Genomic DNA, 27,086 nt, shown 5'->3' with positions numbered 1-27,086 from the left:
GATAATAATAGTTAAAGAGCTGTTCTTATAACTGCTTTAATTCTCTACAAAACATGGAATAAATTCTACATAAGTATTTACCTAAGATTCTGCATCAGAGTCTGCTATGAACTAAATTCTGTCCCTTTAAAATCCATATACTGAAGCCCTAATCCCCAACGTGGCTTTCTGTGGAAACAGGGCCTATAGAGAGATAATAAAGGTTGCATGGTCTTAAAGGTGAAGCCTTCATCTGATAGGACTGGTGTCACAGGAAAAAGAGATGCCAGAGATCTCTCTCCTTCTCTGTGCAAGCAAAAAGGAAGGGCATGCAAAGACAGAGCAAGAAGGTGGCTGTCTGCAAGCCTGAAAGAGAGGCCTCCACCTGATGGCAACTTAATCTTGGACTTTCAGCATTCAGAACTGCAAGAGAATAAATTTAAGCCCACTCAGTCTGTGGTATTCTGTTCTGGCAACCTAAGCAGACTAATACAGGTCTTTGCATTTACATTCCAAACTTGTTCCCATAGAAATCAGGCTATCTTCTTTCCCACCTCATTCCAGGCAGTGTTCAAAAGTTTCTTTATCAAGTAACTTTTCCACCTACCTATCGAAAATTCTATGATCTAAAACTGCAAGCTTCTTCATTGTGACAATTGTCACTCTCTATTTTCCAGAACTGCTTCACTTTTCTACACAGAATTTATCACTACTTGAGACGTTGTACATTTTATTTGTTATTTGACCACCAAGGACAGGGCAAAAGCTTCATAATAATAAATCATTTTAATAAGAACACAAATTTAAGAATGATAAAGTATATAAACAAAAGAGACTTTGAAACCAGAAAAATCATTAAAAAAAAAAAAATCTAAACTCCAACAGCCCATATGTACATAACAATGAGAAGCTTTAAGCATAGATTGCCTCATTTACAGAATAGGGTTGCATTAGTAACTACTTCGCAGGATTGTAAAAACCAAACTAAACTGGTTAGTACATAAACTTTTATCACAAAGCAGGACCAACAAGCATGTAATAAATATCTTAAAACAGAAAACATTTTTTTCCATATACGTTACTGAGAAATATGGTTTTTAATTCTTCTGGGGGGGAGGGAAACAAATTTATGCTTTATGGTTTTAATTCATAGTTGATATGATTCTAGGTTAAGCTATAGATAGCAAACTGTTTAAGGTACCTCAAAACCACATAGATTCACTTTGTTTTTGTTACTTACCAACTCAGTCTTACTAACTTCCAGTTCCCCTCATCCTGGAAATCTCAGCATGCTGAGTCATGCCATCATTCCAAGATGGAAGTCTGGTTCAGAATAATATCCACTAATTGCCTGATAAGTGATAGAGTTCTATTGATATCTTACGCTAAAATTTTACATAACCTCACCATTAGGAAAGAGTCAAATGATATTAACATATTTAATATTGCATTGGTATAACACTAAGATGTATCATAAAATATTCATATTCAATATAGACATTCTCATAACATCATAACAGTGTTGGTTTGACAGCTATCATACAGAAATTCCTTTACAAATCAAGTTCTTTTGGAAAATAACCTACTATACTGGTATACGTTAAGGTTTCTCACATTGAATTAAAACAGGACTTGATATATTTTTGAGGCTGAAAAACTTCTTGATTTTATCCCTTTTATAAGGTGGAGCTTTTCTCTCTGTGAGAGAGTAGGCGGTTATCATTATGAACTAATTATAATATATTTAACATATTTCAATACATAGTAGTCATGGTTCTTCTTGTGGCCCAAGCAGATTCAGTCTTGGTCACTGAGAGGAGCCTTTTCATTTTAGCTATGTGCTTCTGACATGACCATAGTTGTTTGTGTCTGTTTCCACGCTTCCTGATACAACTCAATGATTGAGGTTTATCTTATACATTTGTGTTCCAGATCCAGAGTCAGCCATTTCTCTGAAGAGCTCTAATTATTTTTAGTGGAAAATGGTATTCAGAAACACAGATATGGGATACGGGAACTAAAGTTGTTTTTATACAAAGTTTGCTTACTGTTTCCAGGCATATTTTATGGGTAAAGCTAAGAAATACTTTCTATTCAATAGAAAATATTGATATATAATAAGTTCCAGTATTATCTCCAATTCAAATACGAAGTTAGTTATTTTTACTTCTTTGGTTTTGCTTTTGTATTCCTTTTCTCCAAGGTTTTTGGAGACAGTAATATAATTGCTGGTTTGTTTTATCAATATGTACTTAAAAACAGCAATATTATTATTAATAAAATTACTGAATCCAGTTAGGATTTCTCTGGAGTTTTGTTTAAACATTAAGGATGTACAGCCACAATATTATTTTAATTTAAATTAATTTGAGATAATTCTGTGCGTTCAAGCCACCAACAAGGTATATAAATTCCCCTACCCATCACAAATAAAGAGTAGCATACTATAAACTCTGATCTGCACCTTGCTTTATTCATTTGATAAAATAGCTTAAAAATCATTCTATACAATACTAAGTTTTCCCCCTTTACAGCTACCTAAAGTTTATTCAATCAGTCTATGACTGTTTCCAATCTTATGCTATTTATTACAAAAAGGACTGCATTTCATATACATACACATGTGTACATGTGACTAAAGACAGGAAAAGGATTTAGAGGAGGAACAATAGTAGTAAGGGAATGAATTTTCACAGTCCTTTCTTTTGTCAAATGCTTTATTGAGCTATACTAGGCACTTCATGTTATTTTTAAATTTACTCCCTCAAAAACACTATCACGCAGGAAATATATCCACTTAGAGTTCAGAGAGATTAAGTAACTGGGTCAAAGTTAGAAAGTCAGTCCTAACTGGCAACTGACCTAAGACTAGGGCCAAGATCTATGCTCTTTTTTTAACTACTTAAAATGGATAGGGTAAGGACAAAGTCAGTTATTATTTTTCAATTACATGGGCAGTTTTAATAATCCACCCAAAAAGCACGTCATATAACTGATACAAGAAACCTTTTAAAACTACACTTCAGAAATATGCTCATATTCACATTAAAAATATATGTGAAAAATATTAGACTGATAAAAGCAATACTAAAGAGAGTAAAATACTTACTTGGATCATTGAGGTCTGACAGGCTTGTTTTCCTTTCTTTCAGGTGTGTGATTTTGGCTACTTTTGCCCTAGATAAAATGACTTTCCCATTAGTATGTAAACAATTCTGTCTCCTCTCATCACAAGTCACAATAAGATCAATTGGAATCTCTTCCACACTGTTGCCATAAAACTTCTTGGCTGGTAATATTGTGTTTTGTGACTTCTGTCCTCCAGAATTCTGATGAATTGATGTTCTTAATGATAAACCAGCAGAGTCATTCAAAGTTACAGCTTGTCTGCAATTTCTCTGCAAATCCTTAGGAAAAGGAATACCACAACTTTGGCATTTGGTCTGATTTTCTTTTTCTTTCCCACATTTTGGACAATATCCACACTGTTTAGAAACCTTAAAATCCAAAAGAAAGAAAGAAGAAAAAAAAAAAAAAAGACTTTGGCATTTTATGTCAACATCATGGGAAAAAAACAACAATAATCTCAAAATTAATCTCCTATTTCTCATCACCATCGCTATGGATACCACAAAATCTTGAATGTTACTTGGGATTTAGCATCACAATGCTGGAAGAAATTTTCGAAACCATCTAGTCCAGCAGCCTTCAATCAGACTATGTATATCCTCAAGGGATACATAAAGATTTTCTAAGGCATACAGGGCATTAAATAATCTTAAGGTAATCAATATTTAGATCTTCAATTCACACATATAACCCTTCCAAAAACTGCTCTGATTATGCTTATGTCAAAGTACCACCTGCCACAACTGTTCTTCTCATACTTAAAAAAAAAAAGAATCCTAAACCCATCTTCCATTTGAAATATTAAAATGGTGCATACCCCTAAGGTATAAAAATCACCAAACCAAACTGAAAGATAATGTTACATGTTGGAAAAATGAATTGATTCTAAGTTCTGCTTAAGACAATCTTTTACAAGATCATTTATTCTAAATTATCACTACAAAAATAATTCAAGGAAGGCCCAATCTAGGCCTCTTACAATTATGATACCATTAAAAAAAGATTTTTTGACAGTAGAGTATCATATGATTTTGAAGCCTATAATGTAGAAGGAGTTCAAGGTATTTGGTGATATTACTGTAATAAAACTCTTTCCATACTCATGTACATATTTATGTGAACAAGGCTCTTCAGCACTTACATCTATAAGAAGGAAAACATGAACATATGCTGAATCCAGTTTCAATATGTAACATAATATTCATCCAGGGATATATAAAATAATTGAGAAAAATAGTCTGTCTCTAATTAAAAGATGCACTTCCAACAATTTTGTTTTTACATCAAATAACTATTCATCAAACTTTGTATAAAATATATGGCTTTAATCAATTATAGACTATTAACAAGTGTATATTATTAATTTGGATGTGCCCAGATCAATATATGAGGAAACTGATTTAACTATTCTTAAAAAGTTACTCCTTTCACTTATGTCAACTATTACATCCTGTGTGACCTTTTAAATTCAGGATGAAAAATGCTCAATGTCAACTTAAGAATACATAAGAGAATAATATAATCGTTTAAAATTCTTTTAGGTGACAGAAGACATCAAGTAGTTGCAGGACCAACAGGTAGGTGGTAATTATAAATGATTAAATGTGTAGAATTACATTTCAAAATTCACCAAACTGAATGCTTAAGTTCTATGCATTTTTATTTTATGTAAATTTATGACTCAAAAATATGTACACAAGCAAAAACGGCCTATAAAGACTACTACTCTAGACTTACCTGTTTGCTGTAAAGATGAAAAAACTGAGAGAGAAATCGCTAACTTTGCCCAACTGACCATGACAAAGCTGTTCCATTATACCATGTTACCTATTTGAGGGTCTAGCCCAGATAACAAAAAGGAATGGAATCTGTTACCCAGATAACACACAGCAATGAAAACCAACCAGGGCAAAGCTAAACTTAATAGGTAGGATACCAGCTTGGCATATGGAGATTGTACTTTTTCCCCTCTGCCAGGACATAAATAATTCAATCATGCTATTTTGAATGCATAGGTAAGTTATGTGAACAACTGGTTAGGTACAAAGGAGCAGTCCCTACCTACATACTACCCTGTGATGAAATAGCTAAACCTCTTTAAAAAAAAAAAAAAAAATCTAAACCCCCTCATTTTCATGATAAGCATAGATAGATCTCCACATCTAGTTAGGTTTTTTTTTCTCTTTTTTTTCCTTCCATTTATTATTATTAGTTGGAGGCTAATTACTTTACAATATTGTAGTGGTTTCTGCCATACATTGACATGAATCAGCCATGGATTTACATATGTTCCCCATCCCGATCCCCCCTCCCGCCTCCCTCTCCATCCCATCCCTCTGGGTCTTCCCAGGGCACCAGCCCTGAGCACTTGTCTCATGCATCCAACCTGGGCTGGTGATCTGTTTCACCCTTGATAGTATACTTGTTTCAATGTTGTTCTCTCTGAATCTTACCCTTGCCTTCTCCCACAGAGTCTAAAAAGTCTGTTCTGTACATCTGTGTCTCTTTTTCTGTTTTGCATATAGGGCTATCGTTACCACTAGCCAGGTTTTAAACACATCTATTTATGTGAAAACTAGACCCTCATTTGTCACAGCGGGAGCCAGCTCTATGTAAGCTAATTCTGTCTTTTATTAAGAAGAATCAAGGATATCATCAAGCTGGGTTCAGACTGGCTCCAATACTTTAATGTCTATAATAGAGGATATATTTCAATAAAAAGAACCCTATGGAAAAACAATACTTTCACATATTTGCGTTTATAAAATTGATACTGAAACAGAAAAAGCACTTCCCTACTATTAAAAATTTTAATATTAAAATATAGAAGGAATTATACCATGAGCTATTATCATATGCCATCCATAGGCTAAGAAACACATATCTTAGAACTGTTTGCAGCAATTAGGAACAAAATGCAGAACAGCTTAACCAAACATGGTATTACACTTTTCATGATAAACTAGAGATTAAGAATTATATCAACCTAGTGATCTAAAAACTAGAATCTCAACGTTATTCAATTATTTTTAGCAAAATAGCAAATTTTCTTAACAGTATTATGTTAAATATAAATTATTTCAGAAAACAAAGATTAATTAAAGTGTCATTTCCACCCTCTTTGGTCAATGGAACACTTTAAAATAAATCCAAATCTCATTATCACATATTATCTGCCAGTCTATACACATAATAATAACCTGTATACTTAATAAGAATAAGCATGCCTTTGATGAGACACCACTGAGACAATGTCATATTTTGTAAACATTCTGAACCTGTTATAATCTCATTAAATACCAAAGACTTTGTTTTCTTACAAGCAATATGTAATGTGAAATTTCACACACTATACATGGAAAGAAAAACCACTAATCTTGCTCAAAAATTTAAAATTACATAGAGGATGACTATAATCTATTCTTTATCTCCACTAAGAAAAGAATAAGTGGCACAGAAGTAAAGAGTAAAAAGAAAGAAAAATATATTTACGATGTTAAAAAAAAAACTTCTGAGGCTTTTAGCTGGCATGCCTAGGGAAGGAAGGATGGTATGTGTGTGGGAAGAAGCTTTCTTCTTTTCTCCTCCTTTCCAGGGGTTCAGCAAAGGGCCAATCAGTGTGGGTGATGACAGTATAGCCCAAGCCAACCTTAGGCTTGTGTACCAGAAGACTGGTCACAGAAAAAATCAACTGAGCAAATAAGTAAATACACTGGAGATAATGGAAGACAGGTTTCTTAGTCAGAGAAGGGAGTTACAAAAACATGCAAAGCACAAAAGGCTAAAATAAACACCGTGGTGCTGGACTAGAATTGGAGTTATCAATGCAAACTCATGAATTTTAATACATACTAAATATTAACACAAACATACACAAATATTCCTAGTTCAGTCTGCTGAGTGGGCCTACAAATTTGACATCCAGTAGCAACGAGCACAACTACTGCCCAAATATTTTCCTTCCACTTATACAAACAATGGCTCCTTGGAGAAATGCATGACTACAGAGCTGATACAGAGAAATACAAAGAAATCTAGACCACCTGGTTAAACCAGAAAGCAGGTACTCAAATAATGATGGGGATACATCAAAAAGAAAACAACAGCCAACTTGAAGAACTCTCCATGGGCCAAATCTAGAGCAATTTGAACATCAAAATAAATAATGACAGTTGTGGAGAATAACCTTTCTGAGAAAAACAAGAATCTATGTCTCCATGCTGATAAAAATAGAAACTATGTAAGTAAATGTGGGATAAGAAAAGACTCTTATTAACAAGTATAGAAATACTAGGGACCTCCCAGGTGGCTCAGTGGTAAAGAATCTGCTTGCCAATGGAGGAGACGCAAGTTAGATCCCTGGGCCGGGAAGATTCCCTAGAGCAGGAAATGGCAACTTGCTCCAGTATTTTTGCCTGGAAAATTCCACGGACTGAGAAGCCTGGTGGGCTACAGTCCATAGAGTCACAGAGTCAGACATGAAATGAGTGACTGAGTACCCAGCAATATCTACTAAAAACACCTACTAAAATACCTGGGAAAATCTAGAAGAGTACATCTTAAATAAGATAAAAGTGAGTATCAGCAATAATGTAAAAATCAACATTATATACCTCTGGATATGATGCAATATGATCATAGCATCACCTCTGAGGAATCTTGAAAAATGTATAAATCATGAAGAACATGCAGACAAATTCAACTTGAGGTACAAAATAAGTGGCCTATATTTCTTACAAATATCAAGGTTATGAATGACAAAAGAACATCAAGAAGTTATTCCAGATTAAAGAAGACTGAAGATCGCCACAACTCAATGTAACATGATCCTGAACGGTATCCTGTTTCCATAAAGGACACGCTTAGAGAAAATGTGAATGGAGTTTGTGCATTAGACGATAATTCTGGATCCATGTTAAATAAACATTTTTGACAGTTGTACTCTGGTTATACATGAGAATTTTTTTTAAAAACTCTGACTGAGAACAATTATGTGAAGCACGTTGTAGGGAAGTATTCATACGCCTTTTCAGAAAGATACATATTCTGGACTTGTGACAACTGAAAAATGATCTAATGAAGGCAGAAAAGTTTGCCGAAGTAACCTTTTCTAGTTCTCTTCCAGTCCTATTTGAAAAGATCACCAGAATTTAATAAGTACTAAGAATAGTATTAATAAAAATACCAACTGATTAGCAACAAAGAATAATTTCTCTACCCACCTCTAAATCAGTTAAACATTTTTTGGAAGCAGGAGACGGAGAAGGTGGGGTAGACTGATATGTACTACTGTGACGTTTCTGTGCAACTTTCCTTTTAATTTCAGACTCCAGGTGTGATTCAGACTCTTCTGTTTTTTTCATTATACGATCTAAAAAAAAAAAAAAATGGGGGGAAAGTACTAAAATTAAACTTAATAAATTTCTCATTTTTGCTATAAAAAAATACTAACTCATATTATCAAATTATGTTTTACCTAAAAGAAACTAATGTTTCAATATGTACAAGAGAGAAAAATAGAACTTTAGGCCAGAGCCAGTAGCCATCTCCTTGTTTCTCTTGTCTGTCCTTCACCAGGATCTCTTTCCACCCACTCTATTGTGGACCATTTTCACCAAGTGTACCAATATTCTCTTCAGCTTGTTCTGTGCTACTAGGGCAACAGAGCACCTCTGCACTGAATCACACACACACACGTTTCTTTTTCCTACGTTACTGTTCTCAGATCAGTAATGAGAAAAACATGAATTCAAATGTGGGGTACAACTGTTTCAATAAAGCAAAGTAATTCTCAATTTTATGGCTTTTTAAATTCAAGACACGCAAAAGAAAATTTTCATTATTTTTCATTGTAAAGTCAATCGTTTTCATTTCTAATTAATTCATAATTAGAGTTTTTAAATGATTTCACGAATTCCAAACAGAACAATTTAAAACTCACTACAATTTGACTTCATCAGCAAAGAAAACTGAACATGTATCTAAATCAAAAGTTAATGAACCTACATTGATGACTAATTCACGTTGTTGTATGGCAGAAACCAATACAACATTGTAAAGCAATTATCCTCCAACTAAAAATAAAATAAAAAGGCATTAAAAGTTAATAAATCTAAAGCAAAAATGTTCTACCTGCATAATCCCAAGTATGTTAAAATTTCCATTTTCCTATCTTTAACATCCTCTTTTTTAAAAAAAATATGGAGACTTTCTACACATAAAAATATCTTTCTGAATTTGGTATACAAAACTGGTATACAAAAAATTTGGTATACAAAACCCATGCAATTATTGTTGCTTGGTGCAATCACAGAGTTCCACCTCCTCAGCATTTGCTTAGTCAGAATACCTTTATTTTCCTGGACACGGAAGCTAGAAATCTAAGTAATCGCTGACTTGCCCCAGTGAGTCCTTCCTCACAGTCAAGGAAATTCTACTACAGTCAAGGGTCTTAAACTCATTCCTTCCTCTCCAACTCCATTGCCACTGTATTTCAGATGCGTACCTCCTGCCTAAGTTGATCTCCCTCATTCCAATTTCGTTTGCTTCAAATCACTCTCCAGGACTGCCAAAGTGATCTTTCAAATGACCTAATCATTCTAATGTTTAAAGTGTTAGTCACGCAGTCATATCTGACTCTTTGTGACCCCAAAGACTGTAGCCTGCCAGGCTTCTCTGTCCATGGGATTTTTCAGGCAAGAATACTGGAGTGCGGTGGCATTTCCTTCTCCCTAATGCTGAAAATCTTTCAATAACTTCAGTAGCTTAGGAAAAAAGTCTAAACCCCAAATCTTGGCAAGGTGAAGTTTGTATATTCCAGTCTTAATTAAAAAACAAACAAAACACTACACCTCAAAGAAGTGCATTTCTCCAGGGTATTTTCTTTCTCACCTTCATATATATGTTATTCTCTTTACAAGCAAAGTCCTCCCTATTTATCTAGGACAGTCAAACTATTCTGCATTAAGAAGCTACCTCTGGCCCACACTATGCACGACGAAGCACATCCTCAAGAGCTTCCACAGCACTTTATCCATACTTCTATTAGTACTCATTTTATTCTCTGCTAATTATTTACATTGATCTGATTCCTCCATTACACTGTCAGCTCTGAAAAAGCAGAAATAATGTTTTACTCACATGTTTTCTCAGTGTTTAGAAACTGCACAAGGGCTCAAAAAATGTTTACTGGATTAATGAATCACATTACAAAACATCATATGACATAAGTTTTAGTAACAGATCTAGATATTTCAGGACTCAGCCAGAGAAAGGAAGGAAAAGCTGTTCCCAAGAACACCTGAGGTTACAGAGCAGTTGCTCCAGCCAGAGCATGCAGGTGTTTGTTGGTTACATTCCTATGAAGGCTAACATTGGTATGGTGTTAAATGGATTGGATTAGATCTAAAAAGAAGTTTCCATACAAATGAGTACTGAAGGACTAGAATGTGGCACTAAGTAAAAAAAAAAAAGAAGGCAGACAAGATATGGAATTCAGAAAATATACAGTTTTCTGGAATACACAACCAATTACTGGCATAATTTAATTTACAGAGACAGCTGTCTTAAAACATGGGATTTTTTTTCTCCTCCAACTTTCTTTGGTCTTACTAATTAAATTTTTGTATGTACACAAAAAAGCTTTTTCCTTTTAAACATATTTTAGGGATATTTGTAATCCCCACAAAACCTCTGCAAATCATTTTGCTCAAATATGTCTATATCGTTTTCCTGCCAGACCCTACTTAGAGAATGACATTTTAAAAACTATTATCACTTCAATCCAGATCATATCATCACACTCTTCTGTTCACTTCAGCTATCTCATCATGCCTAAGTCACATTTTTCTCTACCACATAATTAACAAGGGAGAAACGAGTGGCCCAAGCCCTGAAAGAAACAGAAAAATTTTTATTGATAATAGAGAAAAACAGTGGATATATGTACCACATCTTCTTTATACATTCCTCTATCAATGGGCATTTAGGTTGCTTCCTGGCTATTGCTATTACAATGCTCTAGCTATTGCTGCTCTGGCTATTACAGTGCTCTGGCTACTGCTGGTAGCGCTGCAATGAACACTGGGGTTCAAGTATCTTTTCGAATTGTGGTTTTCTCTGGGTATATGCTCAGGAGTGAGACAGATAGATCTTATGGGAGCTCTGTTTTTGGATTTTTAGGGAAGCTCCATACTGTTCTCCACAGTGGCTGTACCAATTTACATTCCCACCAATAAGGTAGAAGGGTTCCTTCTTCTTGACAAATATACACTACTATATATAAAACAGGTAACTAAACACACACACACATACCAAAAGAAAAACCTAGAACCAATATACAAAGTACCCAAAGAGCTAATGTTAAATAATTCAGTACTATGAATTGGCTCACTAATTACTCTTGAGAAAATTAATTCTGAGAAACTAATTCTGGCAAATAAGACAAAAAAGAAATGCTTTCCCAACTTAAAGATTTACACCCTAAGATGGCATTTAAAATATTGATTTCAACATTGTACTTAATCCTCATTTATGGCCTAGCAAGCCCAATCCTGCAATCATTTCATAGGACCAATTAAATAATGTACTAGCAATCAATAATTTCCTTGCCTGGAAATGTAAGAAGTTCATTCACATTGAACACCTAATGTTCATATGTTCCCCCAAAGCTTATTTTACAATAGCTTATATCTATATTCAGTTCAGTCGCTCAGTCGTGTCCGACTCTTTCGACCCCATGAACTGCAGCACGCCAGGCCTCCCTGACCATCACCAACTCCTGGAGTCTACCCAAACCCATGTCCATCGAGTCAGTGATGACAGTCAACCATCTCATCCTCTGTTGTCCCCCTCTCCTCCTGCCCCCAATCCTTCCCAGCATTAGGGTCTTTTCCAATGAGTCAACTCTTCACACGAGGTGGCCAAAGTATTGGAGTTTCAGCTTCAGCAGCAGTTCTTCCAATGAACACCCAGAACTGATATCCTTTAGGATGGACTGGTTGGATCTCCTTGCAGTCCAAGGGACTCTCAAGAGTCTTCTCCAACACCACAGTTCAAAAGCATCAATTCTTCGGCACTCAGCTTTCTTCACCGTCCACATCTTTCACATCCATACATGACTACTGGAAAAACCATAGCCTTGACTACACGGACCTTTGTTGGCAAAGTAATGTCTCTGCTTTTAAATATGCTGTCTAGGTTGGTCATAACTTTCCTTCCAAGGACTAAGTGTCTTTTAATTTCATGGCTGCAATCACCAACTGCAGTCATTTTGGAGCCCAAAATAATAAAGTCAGCCACTGTTTCCCCATCTATTTCCCATGAAGTATCCTTTTTCAGCTGGATTATATCTGTAATATGGAAACTCTTCTGTATCACTGTTATTACAAAATGATTTCAAAGATTTTCATTAATTGTTAAGAAAACAGATTTTGGCACCCAAAAAAAGACAATAGAGGAAAACAATTTTAAAATCTGACACCTCCCTAAATCAAGATTATAGGGTACCAAAAGAAAGAGAAATACAAAGAATGATGTACTTAGAAGTTTTAAGATGAAGCTTCATCTATGGAAAGGTAAAAACAACTAAGAAGATTATGATAATTTATGTGAAAATTAACTAGTTTCAAATATAGCCAGAAATATAAAAGGCTAAAATACTTAAAACTTGATGACTATTAAAAAAAACAGCAAATACCTAACAAGAGGCTCATGAAAGTTTTAGCAGCTAACTGACTATGAAAGTTATTTTTGCTAAACTATGACACAGCCTCCAAACCCTCAAAGTATTCCAGGGAGGTACTTAAGATAAAACCTATCCCCCTACACCACCACCTTTTAGGGATGAGAAGGTGAACAGAGTATTAATCCAAGACCACACAAAACAAACACTAAGATTAAGATGGGGCACCATAAAACTAAACAAAACATAAGCAGAACATTCTCTAACATAAATCATACCAATGTTTTCTTAGATCAGTCTTCCAAAGCAACAGAAATAAAAGCAAAAAATAAAAATAAAAAATAAACCAATGAGACCTAATCCAACTAATAAGCTTTTGCACAGCTAAAGAAACCATTAGCCAAACAAGACAATCTATGAACTGGGAGAAATTATTTGCAAGTGATGTGACCAACAAGGGCTTAATTTCCAAAATATACAAACAGCTCATAAAAAACAAGCAACCTAATCAAAAAATAGGCAGAAGACGAAAACAGACATTTCTCCAAAGAAGACATACAAATGGCGAACAGGTGCATGAAAAGATGCTCAACATCACTAATTACTAGAGATTATTAGAGAAGTGCAAATCAAAAGCTACAATGAGGTATCACCTCACACCAGTCAGAATGACCACTATCAAAAAATCTGCAATAAATGCTGGAGAGGATGTGGAGAAAAGGAAACCCTTCTACACTATTGGTGGGAATGTAAATGGATATAGCCATTATGAAGAACAGCATGAAGACTGCTTTAAAAAGAAACAAACTAGGAATAAACCTACATGTGAAAGTGAAGTCGCTCAGTCGTGTCCGACCCTTTATGACCCCATGGACTGTAGCCTACCAGGCTCCTCAGTCCATGGGATTTTCCAGGCAAGAATACTGGAGCGGGCTGCCATTTCCTTCTCCAGGGGAGGTTCCTGATCCAGGGATCGAACCCAGGTCTCCTGCATTGTAGGCAGATGCTTTACCGTCTGAGCCACCAGGGAAGCAACCTACCATATGACCCAGCAATCCCACCACTGGGCATACACCCTGAGAAAGCTGCAATTCTAAAAGACATATGCACCCCAATGTTCACTGCAACGCTATTTACAATTGCCAGGACATGGAAGCAACCTAGATGTCCATCTACACATGAATGGATAAAGAAGATGTGATACATATATACAACAAAACATTACTCAGCCTTGGAAAAAAAAAAACAAAAGTGTCAGTTCCAGTGAGGTGGATGAACCTAGAGCCTGTTATATAGAGTGAAATAAGTCAGAAAGAGAAAAACAAATGTATTTTAATACAGTTATATGGAATCTAGAAAAATGCTATCGGTGAACCTATTTGCAGGGAAGGAATGGAGATGAAGATGAAGAGGATGGACCTGTGGACACAGTGGGGGAAGGAGACAGTGGGATGAATGGAAAAAGGAGCTCTGACATACATTTACCATCATGTGTAAAACAGATGCTTGGCGGGAAGTTGCTATGTAACACAGGAAGCCCAGTCTGGAGCTCTGCGATGATTAGAGAGGTGGGATGGGAAAAGGAGAGGCAGACTCAGGAGTGAAGGGATATATGTATAATTATGTATGGATATATATGTATGTTATATGGCAGAAACCAGTAAACTATTGCAAAGCAAGTTACCTAAAATTAAAAAATTTTAAATAATATTCTTTACAATTAAAAAAAAAAACTAAATGAGGTATCACCCTATACCAGTTAGAATGGCCATCATTAAAAGGTCCACCAACAATAAATGTTGGAGAGGGTGTGGAGAAAGGAAAACCCTCCTACACTGTTAGCAGGAATATAAATTGGTGCAGCCACTATGGAGAACAGTATGGAGTTCCTCAAGAAACTAAAACTAGAACTACTATATGATCTAGCAATACAGACAAAACTCTGGTTCAAAAAGACACACGAAGGCTTCTGGTTAAAGACAATGGAGTAGGACGTACTCCTACTGCAAGGACACCAAAATAACAACTAGCTGTCGAACAACCACTGACAGGAGAACCAAAAAAAGATACCCTACATCCAAAGACCAAGAATCTGCTGCAGTGAGACAGGAGGGAGGGGTGCAATCATGACACAATCAAATCCCATACCTGCCAGTGGGTGATGTACAAACTGGAGAACAATAAAACCAAACAAGTTCTCCCACTAACGTGAGGGAGAACTCACGTTAGTGAGTGGAGTTCTCAATTCCACGTCAGGCTTCACAGCCTAGGGATCTGAAAAGGGACTGGGAATCCCCAGGGAATATGACCTTGAAGGCCAGTGGGATTTGACTATAGGACTTCCATAGGACTGGGGGAAACACTCTTGGAGGGCACAAACAAAACCTTGCCCACACCAAGATCCAAAGCAAAAGAGCAGTGACCCCACAGAAGACTGAACCAAAACTCCTCGGTAGTGCTGAAGGCTCTCCTGTGGAGGCATGGGTTGGCAGAGCTGGAGACCCTTTGTGACCGCATGGGCTGTAGCCCACCAGGTTCCTCTGTCCGTGGAATTCTCCAGGCAAGAATACTGGAGTGCAGTGCCATTCTCTTCTCCAGGGGACCTTCCTGACCCAGGGATCAAACCCATGACTCTTGCATCTCCTGCACTGGCAGGTGGGTTTTTACGACTAGTGCCACTTTTGTTGGGTCATACATATATAATTACCTTAATCAATAATTACCTTATGGATTAAATGCACCTATCAAAAGACATAGACTGGCTACATGGATGAAAATAAGTACATGTATGCACTTCCACTTACCACATCACTCTGCTGGAACCCCCAAATTGCATGTCATTATTTTATAATGTTAGGTTAATCATGTTCCCATTACGACTTGCAATTGTACTTATCTTTTATTTTTTGTCTGGCTATTGATTGTGAAAACTGATAAACATCTTTTACTACTGTGATTACGTAACTCTTACTTAATACCACTGTATCATGATTGATCAACAGAAAAATAACAATTCTAAATAACCAAAACTACTGTTTAATACAAAAGCCTGTGACTCCTTTTTAAAATCCAGATGCATATTAGAATTATCTTTGATTTAAAAAAAAAATACAAATGCCTGTTTTGTTTTTTTCTCCAAAGCTCCAGATATGTTTTTAATGAGCAGCCACATTTGAAAACAACTGGACTATATTATGATCTTTGACTTTTACCTAGTTGGTTTCCCTTTTGCTATTTCATATTCAATGCTCCCATATCATTCACTTTATATTTTCCAATTTCTCCATCTCTTCTTTGATATTCTTTCTCAAGCTTTTATCAAGTGTAGTAGAAAAGCTTTTGTATACATATACATACAAATAGTATGTATAATATACTGCAGAAAACATCAATTTTTGCCTAACTAAAAACCTTGCAATATTTTGATTCTACTTGTTTGACTTAATATGAAAAAAATGCTAGATTTATAATTTAAAAAAAACCACGTATGCAACAAGAAACAAAGGTGTACTGTATAGCACAGGTGACTACAGTCAGTATCTTGTAATAATCTATAATGGAAAATAATCTCAAAAATTATACGTATATGTATAACTGAATCACCTTGCTTTGCACCTGAAACATTTTAAGTCAACTGTACTTTAATAAAATATATACATTATGGGTAAGAGTAAATAAATAACTTACATTAAGGCAAATTTTAAAGAAATACATGCACTCCAATGTTCACAGCAACACTATTTAGGATAGTCAAGACACGGAAGCCAGCTAAATGTCCATCAACAGATGAAAGTGTAACATACAGACAGAGGAATACTACCCCACGATAAGAAAAGAATGAAACAATGCCATCTGCAGCAACATGGATGGACCCAGAGGTTATCATACAAATGAAGTCAGACAAATTATCATATGACATCACTTACATCAATATATGTTGAATCTAAAACATGATTCAAATGAACTCAATTAAAAAAAACAGAAACAGACTCACAGACAGAAAACAAATTTACGATTAACAAAGGAGAAAGGGATGGGACAAATAAATTAGGACTTAGGGATTAGCGGATACAAACTACTATATATAAAATAGATAAATACCAAGATAAGGCCCTACTGTATAGCACAGAGAACTATATTTAATATCTTGTATTAATAATAATCTAGTGGGAAAGAATATGAAAAAGAACACATACTATACATAAAACTGTATCATTCTGCTGTATACCAGAAACTAAAATTGTAAATCAACTATACTTCGATAAAAAAATAAAAAGATTAGAATATTTCCTGGTGGATTTTCTAGAGCAATGTCTTTTTAACATACCACCCTATTTCCAGGTATGCAGAAAAGGTAAATATGGAAGCTATTATGAGATAAGTAAAGGCGGTTGGCTCTTTAGAATAAATTTTAAAATCTATTTAAAAAAAAGAATGTTTATAGTAGCTTTACTCATTAAAAAAAAACAAACCTAGAAACAACTCAGGTATCCATCAAAATGGAATGATAAATAAATAAAAAGGAACAAATTGCTAATGCACGCAACAATACTGGTGAATGTCAAAAATTCATTCTGAGTGAAAAGAAGACTTACATAAAAGTATACAAGTGTACATACTGTATTATTCCGCTTATGTGAAAATGGTTACCTATGATGGGGCAGAGATGAAGAGCAACTGGTAGGAACAAGAGGGAACACTGTGAAGTGATGATATCATTTACACTATGTGTTCCCAGGGCCTTGGGTTAAAAACGTGTGTATACCTGTCAAAATGTATTCAACTGTACACTTATGATTTGTAAATTTCATTATATGTAAATTCTATTTCAAAAGAAAACAAATATATATTGAACTCTAGTCAAATGTCTGCTGAAGTGTTCAGGAGTAAAACTATACTGGTGTTTGTAATTTTAAATGTACTGGAAAAAGTAGATGAATTTATAAAAAATGATTAGATATACTGAAGTAGTGTTCATTACTGAATCTATGTGGTACATTTAAATTCACTTTTAAAAGTCAGTTTTTTGGTATGTTTGAAAATTGTCATAATAGAAGTTGGAGGTTGGGTGGGGCAAGGATAGCCCCTTATTTTTGTTTGAAAATTTAGCTCTGATATTATTAATATGCTGGAAAATATATACCTCAAGGATAGTTAGGATACAAACAGCTATCTTTATTATGGTTATTTATTTGCTTTTAAGTTATTTTTATCACCTTTTAAAAGAGAAAGACAAATTAGAAAAATGGTTTTCTCCATCATGTCGCTGTTACTATGAACAATTTTCATTATAAAAAAAATTAAAGTCATAGATCATATTCTCATTATAATCTCCAAAAATCACTTTGGGCTATGCTGAACATGTGTGATAAACGGAGAACACAATAGGCAAAGAACACAACAGGCAGACAGGAATAAAAGAAGAAACCCAAAAGCCCACTTAACATATAAAATGCCTGGTCATTAACGAGGAAATGTGAAAAAAAACAAATACTATTTCCCAATCAGTATGGCAAAGCTTGAAAGAATGGTAAGATCTAATATTGCTGAAGAGCATATGAGAAAATAAACATAGATCATGCCTGCTAGGTGCTGATACCCTTTATAGAAAGCATTTTGGCAGAACATACCAAGTCTTTAAAATGTACATAAACTTTGATCTTGTAATTTTATTTCTAGGGACTTGATCTAAGGAAATAACATAAAATACATAAAATGTGCTAAATTATTAATCATAATATATAATATCAAAACATAAAAAACCTAATTATACTATATAAATATAGTGGGTCACTTCACATCTATTAAAAATAACAGAGACTTAGTTATAGTCCATTTGGTTCCTTTAATTGTGTCTTTCATTTTGGTTTTCCTCTGGCATTCCAGTATCTCTTAATTGGAATACAGAAACCAGATAATATCCTAACAAAGTCAAGATGCAAGTTATAGAACAATACACACAGTATAAATGCATCAAAAAATAGCTATATATGCATAGAAGTCTGGCAAGTTATCAATATATGTTAATATACTAAAAGAAGATACCTTGACTGATTAAGATGAGGGGATATATTTCTTCTGCAAATGAGTTAAACACTGCTAAGTCAGTGATTTAAGTTAGAATCATAATACAATTACATGAAGAATGTAATTAAATATTTACTCACAGACAGCATATAATATCTATTAATTATCTGATGAGAATACAAAAACAGAATGGAAAACAAAAAGGAAGCTTAAGAAATCAGAAAAAAAAAATGAGAGATCTTAAGACATTATTTTTCATGCTTAGAAAAACTGCAAAAGAACACCAAACAAAAAGTCCACAGGATATGTGAAATGTCCAAAAATAATATTATTACTTAGTTTTTACAAGCTTTAGTTTAACTCTACAGAACTGCTTATCAGTAATTACTAGCCTAGTGCTGATAAATAACTATAATTCATATTAAGTGCCTCTTAAATGCAAAATAAAGGAGAAAAATAATAAAGGAAGTCATCATAAGTATTAAGAACTATAAAAAGACAGTGATATCGTTAAAGGAGAAAATTATTCCAGGTGCTATGCCATTTACTACTGATCCTGGGGTTTGAAAATAACATTTTAAAAACTCTCTCCAAGGAAATCCTAAAATAAAATGCAATCTTTATGAAACAACATACACAACATTATTATAGCCCTATCATTCATACTATATCCAAGTACATATGAACCTACCTAACACAAAACTGAACTGACCTAACACAAAAGAGCTATCAGTTCAGTTCAGTGCGGTCGCTCAGTCGTGTCTGACTCTTTGCAACCCCAAGGACTGTAGTATGTCAGGCTTCCCTGACCATTACCAACTTCTAGAGCTTGCTCAAACTCAAGTCCATCGAGTGGGTGATGCCATCCAACCATCTCATCCTCTGTCGTCCCCTTCTCCTCCCGCTTCAATCTTTCCCAGCATCAGGGTTTTTTCTAATGAGTCAGTTCTTCACATCAGATGGTCAAAGTGTTGGAACTTTAGCTTCAGCATCAGTCCTTCCAATGAATATTCAGGACTGATTTCCTTTAGGATGGACTGGTTGTATCTCCTTGCAGTCCAAGGCAAGAGTCTTCTCTAACGCCACAGTTCAAAAGCATCAATTCTTCAGTGCTCAGCTTTCTTTATAGTGAAAAGACCATAGCTTTGACTACATGGACCTTTTTGGCAAAGTGATTGATGTCTCTGCGTTTTAATATACCGTCTAGGTTGATCACAGCTTTTCTTCCAAGGAGCAAGTCTTTTAATTTGATGGCTGCAGCCACCATCTGCAGTGATTTTGATCCCAAGAAAATAAAATCTGTCACTGTTTCCATTGTTTCCCCATCTATTTGCCATGAAGGCATGGGACTGGATGCCGTAATCTTCGTTTAATGAATGTTGAGTTTTAAACAAGCTTTTTAACTCTCCTTTTACACCTTCATCAAGAGGCTCTTTAGTTCCTTTTAGCTTTTCTACCATTGGGGTGGTGTCATCTGCATATCTGAGGTTATTGATATTTCTCCCGGCAATCTTGATTCCAGCTTGTGCTTCATCCAGCCCAGAATTTTGCATGATGTATTCTGCATATAAGTTAAATGAGCAAGGTGATGGTATACAGCCTTGATGTACTCCTTTCCCCATCTGGAACCAGTTCATGGTTCCATGTCTAGATCTAACTGTTGCTTCTTGACCTGCATACAGGTTTCTTGGGAGATAGGTAAAGTGGTCTGGTATTCCCATCTCCAAGAATTTTCCACAGTGTGTCATGATCCACACAGTCAAAGCTTTAGTCAATGAAGCAGAAGTAGATGTTTTTTTGGAACTCTCATGCTTTTTTGATGATCCAACAGATGTTCGCAATTTGATCTCTGGCTCCTCTGCCTTTTCTAAATCCAGCTTGAACATCTGGAAGTTCTTGGTTCATGTACTGTTGAAGGTTCACTTTGAGAACTTTGAGCATTACTTTGCTAGTGTGTGAGATGAGTGCAACTGTGTGGTAGTTTGAACATTATTTTGGCATTGCCTTTCTTTGGGATTGGAATGAAAACTTACCTTTTTCAGTCCTGTGGGCACTGCTGAGTTTTCCAAATTTGCTGACATATTGAATGTAGCACTTTTACAGCACTGTCTCTAAGGATTTGAAATAGCTCAACTGGAATTCCATCACCTCCACTAGCTTTGTTCGTAATGATGCTTCCTAAGGCCCACTTGACTTCACATTCCAGAATGTCTGGCACTAGGTGAGTGATCACACCATCGTGATTATCTAGGTTGTGAAGACTTTTTTTGTATAGGTCCTCTGTGTATTCTTGTCACCTCTTCTTAATACCTTCTGCTTCTATTAGGTCCATATCATGTCTGTCTTTTATTGTGCCCATCTTTGCATGAAATGCTCCCTTGATATCTTGCATTTTCTTGAAGAGATCTCTAGTCTTTCCCATTCTATTGTTTTCCTCTATTTCTTTGCCTTGATCACTTAGGAAGGTTTATCTCTCCTTGCTATTCTTTGGAACTCTGCATTCAAATGGATGTATCTTTCCTTTTCTCCTTTGCCTTTTGCTTCTCTTCTTTTCTCAGCTATTTGTATTGCATCCTCATACAACCATTTTGCCTTTTTTCATTTCTTTTTCTTGGGGATGTTTTTGATCACAGCCTCCTGTACAATGTTATGAACCTCCATCCATAGTTCTTCAGGCACTCTGTCTCTCAGGTCTAATCCCTTGAATCTCCTTGACACTTCCACTGTATAAATTATAAGGAATTAGATTTAGGTCATACCTGAATGGCCTAGCAGTTTTCCCTACTTTCTTTAAGTCTGAATTTGGCAATAAGGAGTTCATGATGTGAACCAGTCAGCTCCCAGTCTTGTTTTTGCTGACTGTATACAGCTTCTCCATCTTCAGTTGCAAAGAATATAATCAGTCTGATTTTGGTGCTGACCATCTGGTGATGTCCCTGTGTACAGTTGTCTCCTGTGTTGTTGGAAGAGGTTACTTGCTATGACCAAAGAAGGTATTTGCTTGGCAAAACTGTTAGCCTTTGCCCTGCTTCACTTTGTACCCCAAGGCTAAACTTGCCTGTTACTCCAGGTATCTCTTGACTTCTGTCTTTTGCATTCCAGTCCCCGATGATGAAATGGAAATCTTTTTTGGATGTTAGTTCTAGAAGGTCGTGTAGGTCTTCATAGAACTGTTCGATTTCAGTTTCCTCATCAGTAGTGGTTGGGGCATAGGCTTAGATTATGTGCTACTGAATGGTGTACCTTGGAAATGAACAGAGATCATTCTCTTGTTTTTGAGACTGCATCCAAGTATTGCATTTCAGACTCTTTTGTTGACTATGAAGGCTATTCTATTTCTTCTAAGGGATTCTTGCCCACAGTAGTAGTTGTAATGGTCATCTGAATTACTTGCCCATTCTGGTCCATTCTGGTTCACTGATTCCTAAAATGTCGATGTTCACTTTTGCCATTTCCTGTTTGATCACTTCCAATTTACCCTGATACATGAACCTAACATTCCAGGTTCCTATGTAATACTGTTCTTTACAGCATCAGACTTTACCTCCATCATCAGTCACATCCAAAACTGGGTGTTGTTTTCACTTTGGCTCAGCCTCTTCATTCTTTCCTGAGCTATTCCTCCCCTCTTCTCCAGTAGCATACTGGGCACGTATCAACCTGGGAAGCTCATCTTTCAGTGTCATATCTGTTTGCCTTTTCATACTGTTCACGGGGTTCTCAAGGCAAGAATACTTAAGTGGTTTGCCATTCTCTTCTCCAGTGGACCACATTCTGTCACAAGTCTCCACCATGACCTGTTTGTCTTGGGTGGCCCTATATGGGATGGCTCATAGTTTCACTGAGTTAGACAAGGCTGTGATCCATGTGATCAGTTTGGTTTGTTTTCTGTGACTGTGGTTTTCATTCTGTCTGCCCTCTAATGGATACGGATAAGAGGCTTCCAGAAGCACTCTGATGGGAGGGACTGGCTGTGGCAGAATCTGGGTCTTGTTCTGATGGTCAGGTCATGCTCAGTGCATCTTTAATCCAATTTTCTGTTTATGGGTGAGGAGGTTTCCTTCCATATATTTTGGCCTGAGACCAAACTATGTTCTAAAGGACTTATGCCAGCACAGTCAGTCAGTCAGTTCAGTCGCTCAGTCATGTCTGACTCTTTGCGACCCCATGAACCGCAGCATGCCAGGCTTCCCTGTCCATCACCAACTCCCAGAGTCTACCCAAACCCATGTCCATCGAATCGCTGATACCACCCAGCCATCTCATCCTCTGTCGTTCCCTTCTCCTCCTGCCCCCAACCCCTCCCAGCATCAGGGTCTTTTCCAATGACTCAGCTCTTTGCGACAAGTGGCCAAAGTATTGGAGTTTCAGCTTCAATATCAGTCCTTCCAATGAATATTCAGGACTGATTTCCTTTAGGATGGACTGATTGGATCGCCTTGCAGTCCAAGGGACTCTCAAGAGTCTTCTCCAACACCACAGTTCAAAAGCATCAATTCTTCAGCGCTCAGCTTTCTTCACCGTCCAACTCTCACATCCATACATGACCACGAGAAACACCATAGTCTTGACTAGATGGACCTTTGTTGACTAAGTAATGTCTCTGCTTTTCAATATGCTGTCTAGGTTAGTCATAATTTTCCTTCCAAGGAGTAAGCATCTTTTAACTTCACGGCTGCAATCGCCACCTGCAGTGATTTGGGAGCCCAGAAAAATAAAGTCAGCCACTATTTCCATTGTTTCCACATCTATTTGCTATGAAGTGATGGGACCAGATGCCATGATCGTAGTTTTGAATGTTAAGCTTGAAACCAACGTTTTCACTCTCCTCTTTCACCTTCACCTAGAGGCTCTTTAGTTCTTCTTCACTTTCCACCATTAAGGGTGGTGTCATCTGCGTATCTGAGATTATTGATATTTCTCCCGGCAATCTTGATTCCAGTTTGTTTCCTCCAGTCCAGCGTTTCTCATGATGTACTCTGCATAAGTAAGTTAAATAAGCAGGGTGACAATATACAGCCTTGACGTACTCCTTTTCCTATTTGGAACCAGTCTCTTGTTCCATGTCCAGTTCTAACTGTTGCTTCCTGACCTGCATACAGCTTTCTCAAGAGGTAGGTCAGGTGGTCTGGTATTCCCATCTCTTTCAGAAACTCTCTTGCTTTTTCAGTGATCCAGCGGATGTTGGCAATTTAATCTCTGGTTCTGCCTTTTCTAAAACTAGCTTGAACATGTGGAAGTTCATGGTTCACGTATGCCAGCACACCAGGACTCATGTAGCCCCCAGGACTGCTGTATTCAGTGCCCCTGACCCTGTGGCAGGCCTCTGTCGACCCAGACCTCAGCCGGAGACTCCTGGACACTCACAGGGAGGTCTGGCTCAGTCTCTTGTGGGGTCACTACAGTAAAGAGTCTGCCTGTAATGCACAAGTCCAGGGTTGATCCCTGGGTTGGGAAGATCCCTTGGAGAAGGGAACAGCTACCCACTCCATTATTCTTGCCTGGAGCATTCCATTAACAGAGAAGCCTGGAGGTCTACAGTCCATGGGGCTGCAAAAAGTTGGAGATGACTGAGCAACTGCAACTAACACTATCACTTTTTTACCAGCTAAATAGACCAATATCCCTTTCCCAAAGCTTACATGTTTCATGTGGACAGGTAATATTTATAAATATATATATGTATATATATATTTACACACTTTATTATGAGTCCACAGGCATAAACTGAATAATAAAGCAGAAAGTATAGCTCTTCCCTATTAAAAAAAATTTCAATAAACACATGTAACAGACATAAAATAGAACACTACCATTAATAAACACTGAGTAATAATTGTTGCCAGCAAGTGCCACCAAAATATGCTAGTATCAGTGGACACAATTTTGAGGAAAAAGAGGATATCTGCATAGTGTCAAGAGTTCCAAGTTATTAATAAGGAGGGGAAAATAGCTGTATGGTAGAATAACCCACCAGAAACTACTTAACTAGGAGATCATGTTTAACAGTAGTTAAGACAAACCAACATCATACAACCCTTGACATAATGTGTAGAAAAAGACACAACCTAACTTTCATGAAAATCTTGGCAAAAATGAACAGCCTCAATCTAATCATACAATGCAAAGAGGTGACTCATTGGAAAAGACCCTAATGCTGGCAAAGACGGAAGGCAGAAACAGAAGGGGCCATTAAAGGATGAGATGGTTGAATGGCATCACTAACTCAATGAACATGAGTTTGAGCAAACTCCAGGAGATGGTGAAGGACAGGGAAGCCTGGAACACTGCAGTCCATGAGGTTGCAGAGTCAGACATGACTGAGTAACTTAACAACAAATCATAAAATAACATCATTCAAACTTTCAAACAGAAAGATATTCTACTAGTATTCTTCAAATTAATCAAGGAAACTTAGGAGATGTAACAATTGTAAGATCTCAAACTGGATCTTGGAACAGAAAAAAGTTATCAGTGAAAAATTGGTAAAATGAGACCAATGTCTGTTTGCTTGGTTTTTCTTCTTTTTTGTTTGCTTAGTTTAAAATGTTATACCAGTGCCAATATCTTTGTTTGTAAATGTACTATGACTGTAACATGCATTAAGTGCAGCTCAGTAAAGGGTAAATGAGTTCTATTTTATAACTTTTCAGTACTCACTTAAAATGATTTCAAAATAAAAAGGTTTTTTAAAAAAGGTTATTCTTATCTATTTAATGAATGTCACTGAATAAACCAAAGTTTTTAAAAATTTCTTTATTTTAGGCTACACTGGGTCTTCATTGCTGCACAGGCTTTCTCTAGTTTCGAGAGTGGGAGGTGGGGGCGGGGGGGCGCTGCTCTCCAGCTGGGGTGCCTGGGCTTAGCATCATGCTGGCTTCTCTCATTGCAAAGCACGGCCTCTATCTACACAGCTGGGCTCAGCAGCTGTAGCTCACAGGTTTAGTTGCCCCGTGGCATATGGAATCCTTCCAAACCAGGGACCTAACCAGTGTCCCCTGTACTGGCAGGCGAATTCTTAACCACTGGACCAGCAGGGAAGTGTTTGAATAAACAAAAAATTTTTGTAAAACGTCTGGGGCTCACTGATATCTAAAACCATATAATAGGCCAAATCACTTAACTTACTGAAATGCATCTGGGTAAAGGGAATGATAACCGTACCTATTGTGTAGTTCTTCCCTGAGGATCAGAAATAAGTTTCTTTTTGATCTAGGGAGAAAATAGTAAAGCACAGTGGTTAAGAGAACGTGTGGTCTTTATCATCATATAGACCTGGATTCCAGTACTAGTCTGTGTCCTTGAGCAAGTTATATAATCCCTGAGAACCTCAATTTCCTCCTCTGTACAAAATGGAAGTAAAGTTGGACTTAGTTTATTGAGATCCTGGGTAGGGAGCTAGGATAAAAGCAAATAATCAATGTCAAGCATCTGACTCAGCTCAAGTGCAGGGTAAGAGTTCAGTAAAAGTTTAAGGTATGAATGTTCAAGAGGCTAGTCATTACTACCATATTTAATTAACCTAGTGAGCATAACTATGCATTACAAAGTATACTAATTCACATTCACAACAACCGCAAAATTATTAAGAAAGAAGCTATGTTTTGAATATTCTCTTTATAAAATATGTTCTATATATACACAGAAGATTTTCATCCAAGGTATAGAAAAATATAGGTGCTTTAAAAAAAAAAATAAAGAAACTGTTGGCAACCAGGAAAACTCAGCTGCTTAAAATCATTCTATTTTGGACAGTAAGAGCCACTACTGCTATTTAACACAAGGCCTATGGGATTAAGAGATACAAACTACTATACATAAAATAGATAAGCAACAAAAATATAATCCATAGAACAGCAATTACAGCCATTATCCTGTAACAACTTAATGGAGAATAACCTGTAAAAATACTGAATCACAATGCTGTACACCTAAAACTAATATAATCCTGTAAATCAACTTATACTTCAATTTTTTTTTTTAAAAGCCAAAAAACAAAACAAGCAAAGGCCTGGGGAAAATAAGATGGACACACAGATTGAAAATCTCTATTCTAAATAATGAACATCAATTTGATGGTAGAAACAGCTTTCATAAATGTTAATTTCTCTTATTAGTAATATTTTAAAAATTATTTTGATGTAAATTAAATTTATACTTACAGTAATATTCCAACATCTACTATTAACACAGTTTTATCAGGTATGGTCTCTTTTTAATTCAGTGATTTTCTTGACTAGAATAATTTTGATCCTAAAATTTAGAATAT

At 36.2% G+C, this 27,086-nt stretch overlaps 1 protein-coding gene across 9 annotated transcripts in view; it reads right to left on the bottom strand.

Moving 5' to 3' along the window:
- Positions 1-27,086, bottom strand: part of SENP6 (SUMO specific peptidase 6) — a 129,095-nt gene that overhangs the window by 36,765 nt on the left and 65,244 nt on the right. For 8 of the 9 annotated variants that reach the window (XM_065911598.1, XM_065911599.1, XM_065911600.1 and 5 more), the window contains 2 exons: positions 8,331-8,479; positions 3,089-3,476 (listed from right to left, as the gene is read on the bottom strand). In XM_065911598.1, coding sequence (XP_065767670.1) covers positions 3,089-3,476; positions 8,331-8,479 — 537 coding nt within the window. Of the gene's footprint in view, positions 1-3,088; positions 3,477-8,330; positions 8,480-25,981; positions 26,017-27,086 lie in introns of those variants that run through there. The other variant, XM_065911607.1, reaches the window with a different exon arrangement.

This window comes from Muntiacus reevesi, chromosome 19 (genome assembly GCF_963930625.1).
Source record: "Muntiacus reevesi chromosome 19, mMunRee1.1, whole genome shotgun sequence".
NCBI classification, from domain to species: domain Eukaryota; kingdom Metazoa; phylum Chordata; class Mammalia; order Artiodactyla; family Cervidae; genus Muntiacus; species Muntiacus reevesi.
The sequence above is the reverse complement of the archived record's forward strand: the minus strand, read 5'-3'. Positions and strand labels throughout refer to the sequence as shown.